At 41.7% G+C, this 7,597-nt stretch overlaps 1 protein-coding gene across 1 annotated transcript in view; it reads right to left on the bottom strand.

Annotated features, from left to right (window-relative positions):
• Positions 1–645: 645 nt before the first annotated feature.
• SHC3 (SHC adaptor protein 3) overlaps positions 646–7,597 on the bottom strand; it is a 179,604-nt gene continuing 172,652 nt past the window's right edge. The window contains exon 10 of the mRNA XM_019633074.1: positions 646–1,274. Coding sequence (XP_019488619.1) covers positions 1,146–1,274 — 129 coding nt within the window. The 3' untranslated portion in view covers positions 646–1,145. The remainder of the gene's footprint in view (positions 1,275–7,597) is intronic.

Genomic DNA, 7,597 nt, shown 5'->3' with positions numbered 1-7,597 from the left:
GCTAGGGCACTGACAGGAAGGCAGTTCTGAGCTCCTGGGTTCACATTCCCAACTGCCACCTCCTAACAGTGTCCCTCAGGGCAAGTTACTGACCTCTCTGAAACGTCTTTTCCCTGTAAAATGGCATCACATAGCTCTACTTCATAAGATCCTCCTCAGGAGTGAATGACTGATGTGTGGCATAATTACCACAGTGCCTGGACCCCAGGAAGTGCCCAGCCCCCAACATGTGCCCAGCCCTTAGTAAGTGTACAGTGCTTGCTGTTTCTGTTTTTTGCACTGAGCAGTTTAAGTTTATCCTGGAGGCAACTAGGCATCCAGGAGAGATTTGGAGCAGGGAATGACATTAGTGGAGCCTCCTGTTGGCAGTGGGGGTGGTGGGAGGGGTAAGCACTGACAGTCCAGGTGGGTGGGGGAGAAGGGGTGTTTGCACAGATATTTAGGGGTGTGGTCAGTCACTGAATGTGGAGCACGAGAGGGAGGAGGTACTGGTGACTGGGTAAGTGATAGAGAAGAATCCAGGAGGCAGGTGGGGTGAGGAGGCAGGGATGATGGATGGAATGATATCTTCCACTTGAGATGGGGTAGGCTTGAGTTGCCTAGGGAGCATTTAAGTGAAGTGTCCCTGTAGTCAGTTANCAGTGCTTCACTGGACCTCTTTGGGTAGCATCTTGCCTGACTCTGTTACAATCCCATGTCTATTACCGACTCGCTTGCTTGCCTTTAGTCCCCATATTGTGCTTATTAGGTAAACTGTAGGTAATACCTTCCTAGTGGACCTTCCCAGTGGCATGGGTCAGTTGAGTTAATTTTTTGCTGAGACAACTACAGTCAAACTTTTTTTTTCCATTAAAAACATACAGCACGGAACATTAGTCTTACATCTTTCTTAGTCTGAAAAAATAGAAATATAGGGGAATCATTTGTATAGGATGTATAGGTATGTACACCTTTACTATGCACATGAGAAATAGGAACAAGTTTATGAAACCTGCACTTTACGGAAGGGTTCCTCCTGGGGCTTTGGAACAAGGCTCTGAGCCTGCGGGCAGCTGCCCAAGTTCCTGTAGCCCGATACCCATTTATCGGGAAGAACTGAGTCCTCTTGACGACTGGTGTGGTGTCAAGACAGGGAAGCTGGCTGGTCACGGGCTCCTCTCCACTGGCTGCTTCAGGCAGAGCTCACTCCCTGCGGAGACAATGGGCAGGCTGTTTTCCAGATGGTGGTTGATGAGATGGCTGATGCTGTCGAAGACCCTGTCCTTCGTCCGGATCTGTGAGGGACACAGAGGGAAGGTTAGCATGACCCACAGACAGGAAAAAGGAACACATCCTGCTTAGTGTCAGCCAGACCATCTGAAGTGGAGAGGCACTTCCTGGGGGACTGGGGCTCCCCATGCTTTCAGCGATGGTGTCTGTAAAGTCCCTGGTCACTGTCAGTTCAGTCTGCTCATCTGTCCACCCTCCCAGGACTGAACCATGGCCTTTTTCACCCTCAGCAACCAGGGGCCATGATGATTTCCCCTGCTCTCTCCCATTTCCCTCCTGCCCTCATAGGATGCACTCCAGAAAACTTTGTCTAGCTGTTCTGTACTACCCACTGGGGTCTGCAGGTTCCCATGTCCCTCCCACCTGCAGGCCTTTGCACTGGCAGTCCCTGGGGGCAACCCCCACACACACACTCCCCCCAATGAGCCAGCACACTCATGGTCCAGATTACATTTGAAGAAGGCAGTATGAGGTCTGGCCAGGGGCAATCTCCCAGCATGCTCTGGACACAGCTCCCTGAGGCCTGCTCCTTTGAGAGGGAGTGGGAAGTGGGTCAGGAAGCAGGCACCTTGCTACAACTGTTCACCCTCCAGGCCCTGGATGGCCCTCACGATGGGTCTGGGATGCCTAGGTGCCCAGAAATCTCTCTCCAGCCTAATTGTTGGAAGCCTGTCCCTCCCTTGGGGCAACCAGCTCTCTCCCATCCCTCCCTCAGGGATTGCAAGGGCACATCTATTCTCCTACTCATTTACTTGTCCTAATATTCTCCTTTCCCCAAATTCTAAATATCACCGCCCTTCCCAAATGTGGCCACTTTTGTCTCTCCCCCTCCATCAGCCCCAGATCTCACTTCCACTCCAAATCTACGCCCCAGGTGTGCATATCAGAAACCCCTGCCCAGGCCATCTGCTTGGGCTTCTACCAATTAGTGGCCAAAGGCAACAGCACAAACTTTGAAATTAGGATGGACCCAGTTCTGAGGTGGGCCCCCCTCCCCATCCATCTCTGTAAGCACCAGAGGGGAGAGACCTCCTGGGCCACAGGGTCTCCTGACTCTTGGGCAGTAAGCCTCAGGAAGGATGGAATCTGATGGACGCATTCAGAAAGGAACCTTTTTATAGGACTTTCTGGCATCTTTCAATTGAGGTTGTTTAGTCCTCCTGGAGCTCCTTAGAATTCCCAACCCAGGAAGATCTCCTTGGGGATAAAGGCAAGTTCCTTCCTTGAAAGCTAGTTTTCAAGCTAGTATTCTAGAGACTAGTATTGTCAACATGTTGCCTTGACATTAACTCCTTATTCCTACCTCTTAACGATTAACACTCATTTAAGTCAAAGACAATAGGGGGGTGGATGAAAGAGGTTTTATGACAGGGAAGTGTCTGGCTCAGAGGTCTCAACCTGGGCTCATGGCAGAATCACCTGAAAAGCTTTAGTAACCCCATGCCCAGACCAACTCCATCGGGAGCTTGAGGCGAGGCCCAGGCACCGGTGTGTTTTATGCTCTCCCTATGATTCCAACATACTACCCACGCTGAGGACCACTGATCAGTGTTCTGGGAGTAGATAGACTGGCCAACATAAACACACATATAAATAAAGGCACACAGGAGAGGTAAGTCATATATATTTACTGCCTGAAGAAATAGGCCAGTTCACTTTGCTCCCATAAATACTCATTGAAACTTAGGTCTGGCTTCTGCCCAGAAAGCTTGCAGCCCACAGAGCTATCTCTATGGACTCACCAACTATGTGCCGGAAATGCCAATGTCTGATTAAAATATCCAGGAACCCAGACAAACCTAGGACAAACTTTTCCAGATACCTGAAAGGATTCTGCTACAGCTATGACATGTGGAATGTTACTTCAGACAACTGTGTGAGGCTCTGTATAGCAAAAAAGAAATAAACATAAAGATAAAAATNCTTTCAGAGGGCAAAGTAATAGTTATAACAATGTATTGTTGGCTCTGTAACATTAAAACACATAATATGTATAATAATAATGCCATATAAAGGGGTGGAAGGGAACAGAGTTATATAGGAATAACATTTCTATATATCACAGGAAATAAGATAGTATAAATCTGAGACTAATTCTGATAAGTTCAGATGTATATGGTAGACCTAGCACAACTACTTAATAAAAAACCTCAAAAAATGTAGTGAAAAAATTATTAAAGTAATTAAAATACTATGTTATAAAATATTCATTTAATGCAAAATAAAGCAGTAAATAAGGAATAAAGGAACAAAAGATACAAGTCATATAGAAAACAAAAAGTAAAATGGCAGATGTAAATCCAAATATATCAATAATAATAATAATAATAAAAATCTAAATAAATGAAACAATTCAACCAAAAGGCATAGATTATCAAAGTAGATAAAACATGATCTAACTATATTCTGTTTAGAGGAAACACACTTTAGATTCAGATAAATTGAAAATAAAGGATGGAAAAAGATGTATCATGCGAACAGCAACCACAAGAAAGTTATGCAAATATCAGAAAATAGACTTCAAAACAAAAAAAAAAGTAGAGATAAAGAGGGACTTTTCATCAGATAAAAGGTCAATTCATCAGGATTATTGACATGAAAAATATAAACATAATAAGGAAAACTGACAAAAATCAAGGGATAAATAATTCAACAATAGAGACTTAAATATCCCACTTCTTTTTTCATTTTTTAAAAATTAGTTTCAGGTGTACAAAACAGTGCAACAGTTATACTTTTTACCCCTCACAAAGTGACAACACCCCTCCCCCAATCCAACACCCCTCTCCCCACCCCTGACATCATACATGTCTATTACAATTCCATTGACTCCACTCGCCACACTATACTCCACATCCCGTGACCACATATTTATATAAAATTATCGTTGACATACAACTTTTAATAGAACAACTAGATAGAAAATTAATAAGGAAATAGAAGGCTTGATCAACACTACAAATCTAACAAACATCTACAGAACATTCCACCCAACATCAGAATATACATTCTTCTCAAGTGCACATTGACGGTTCATCAGGAGAGACCATATGCTAGTCCATAAAACAATAAATTTAAAATGCTAGAACTAATATAAATTATGTTCTCTGACCAAAGTGGAATGAAATTGAGGATGAACAGCAGGAAAACATTTTCACAGGTATTTGGATATTAAACAACAAACTGCTACATAACCAATGGGTCAAAGAAGAAATCAGAAGAAAAATTAGAAAATATTTTAAATGAATGAAAATGAAAACATAACAGACAAAACTTATGGGATGCATCTAAAACGGAGAAATCCATAGCTGTTTTATGAAAAAAGAATGATCTCAAATCAATAACCTAATCTCCCACCTTACGACAGAGAAAAGAAGAGCAAAACAAACATAAAACAAGTACTGTACAGGAAAGGAAATCATAAAGATTGGAGCAGACATAAACAAAATAGAGAATGGAAAAACAGTACAAAGAATTAATAAAACTAGGAGCCAGTTCTTTGAAAAGATCAACAAAATTGGCAAACCTTTAGTTATACTGACCAACATGGTGGTGGGGCAGGAGGTGGGGGTGGAGGGGTGGAGGAGAGAAAGACTACCCATAAAGAAAAGTTCAGGACCAAATGACTTCGCTGCTGAATTCTACTAAATATTTAAAGAATTAACACCAATTGCTTAGAAACTTTTTCAAAAAATAGAAAAGGAGAGAATGCTTCCAAACTCTTTGACACTTCCAAATTCTTCTGTGAGGCCAATATTACACTGATACCAAAGCCAGACAAAGAAACCACAAGAAAAGAAAACTATAGACTAATATCTCTTATGAATATGTGTACAAAAGTCCTCAACAAAAAATACTAGCAAAAGAAGTCTAGCAACATATAAAAAGCATTATACATCATAACCATGTGGGACTTTCCCCAGGAATACAAGGTAGATTCAACATCTGAAACTCAATTAATGCAATACACATGTCAATAGAATAAAAAAATTATTTTAATAGGCACATAAAAAAATTTGACAAAATTCAACACCCTTTCACATTAATAGATATACAACAAACTAGGAGTAGAAGGAAATTTTCTTAACCTGATAAATGACATCCATGAAAAAACCATCATACTTAATGGTGAGAGACTAATTCTTTCCCTTAGCATCAAGAAGAAGATAGTGATGTTCACTCTTGCTACTTCTATTCAACATTGTACTGGATATCTAGCCAGGACAATTAGTTAATAAAAAGAAATAAAAGGCACCCAGATTTGAAAGGAGAAGTAAAACCTTCTCTATTCACAGGTGTAATGATCTTATATATTAAAAACCCTAAGAAATCCACTAAAAAAAACTATTAGAATGAATGAGTTCAGCAAGTGTGCAGGGTATAAAATTAATATACAAAAGTCTATTGTATTTATATTCACTTGCAATGAACAGTTTGGGAATAAAATTGAAAAAACAATTACATTCACAAAAGCATCCAAAAAAATAAAATTTTTAGAAATAAATTTAAGAAAAAAAAAGTTTCCTGAAAACTATAAAGCATTGTTGAAAGAAATTAAAGGTCTAAGCAAGTGAAAAAACATCTCATGTTTGTGGATTAGACTTAACTTTGTTAAGATGGCTTTACTAACCCCCAACCGCCAATTGATCTACATATTCAACACTATCCCTACAAAATTCCCATCTGACTTCTTTGTAGAAATTGACAAGCTAACTCTAAAATTCATATGGAATTTCAAGGGGCCTTAAGTAGCCAAAACAATCCTAAGAAAGAACAAAGTTAGACTCATTCTTTCTTACTGAAAAACTTACTACAAAGCAACAGTAATCAAAATAGTGTGGTACTGACACAAGTACAAACATTGAGATCGATGCAATAGAATTGAGAGTCCAGAAATACATCCATTCATATATGGTTAATTGATTTGCAACACTGATGTCAAACCCACTTAAAGGGGGGCAAAGAATAGTGTTTTCAACAAACGATGTGGGAAAACTGTATATACACATGTAAAATAATAGTTGAACCATTTCCACACTCTATATATACAAAATGGATAAAAGACCTAAACATAAGAGCTAAAACTATAAAACTCTCAGAAGAAACATAAGGGTAAATTTTCATGGATTTCACAAAGAATTCTTAAATATGAACAACAAAAGAAAAAATAGACAAATTGAACTTAGTCAAAATTAAAAATTTTTGTGCTCCAAAGGACACCATTAAGAAAGTAAAAAAAAGGGCCGGCCGAGTGGCGCGATGGTTAAGAACTCGCTTGGGATGCCAGAGGGCCCCGGTTCGGATCCCACATATGAGGGCCAGTGACANTGTGCCTCCCATGTCCTCTTGTGGCCAGCAGAACACAGCAGCAAGAATTTGAAATGAGAGATGGAAGATTCCTTCAGGATTGTGTGGTATTGCCTCCCTCAAACATTTGCTTAGCCATGGAACAACGCTGTAACTAAAGCCCCAAAATGTACAGCTCAGGAATGAGGCTGAAGGAGGCAGGCCCAGAGCACACCAGGGACCTGACCTTGCTCCAGGGGCTGTGAGAAGCTGCACTGTGAGACCATCCCTTTCACTTGATGGCAAGGTGATGGGTCACATGACCTGCCCAAGGCCAGAGATGGTAATGACTGAACTGGCACCATAATTGCTACTGAACAAATTTGTATTAAATGAAGGCACAAAGACATTGACAGAGGTTAGGAGGTCATCCAGCAATTTGGGCAGATCTTGGTTTCTTACTCAGCCGGGACCTCTGCCCCTGCCCCATTGCCTTGCTGGCAGCTAGGCCATGACTTTGCAGAATCCTTGTCCCGGGTCGAAGCCAGCCAGGAACCTCAAAGCTTCAGGCGCTGCTCAACACTTTGACCTTCTCCCCCGGAGTTTCAGAGGCCTGGAAAAAGACGCTATGGGTCTCTTTTGCTCCACTGCCTGCCCACCTGGGTCTGGGCCACAAAACAGGGAATGCTCCCTTCACTCACAGCTTACTCTGTGGCCTGGCCGGTCATCTGTGGCCAGGAGGGTTTTCCAGGCGCTGATGGCTTAGAGAGAGTTGGCCCCTCCCGGCCTTACCCTCTGTAGATGACAGAGCAGGCACTGGCTTTCTTCTTATGTGGAGAACAGTTAATCCCAGGGGCTCAGATTCTTACTCTGATCTAAGCAGGAGAACTGATTGGCTTCAGGGTCAAGAGCCCAGAACAAACTCAGAGGCCAGCTGGATAAGGTTTATCATTAGGGTATGTTTGAGTTGCTGACAATATTTGTAACCATTGCAGAAAGTGTCTGAAAGTAGAAGAAAATCAGATCCCAAAAGTAAAAGGGT

Source organism: Hipposideros armiger, unplaced genomic scaffold (genome assembly GCF_001890085.2).
Source record: "Hipposideros armiger isolate ML-2016 unplaced genomic scaffold, ASM189008v1 scaffold_1239, whole genome shotgun sequence".
Lineage (NCBI taxonomy): Eukaryota > Metazoa > Chordata > Mammalia > Chiroptera > Hipposideridae > Hipposideros > Hipposideros armiger.
Note: the sequence above shows the minus strand (reverse complement) of the source record. Positions and strands in the feature narration are given on the sequence as shown.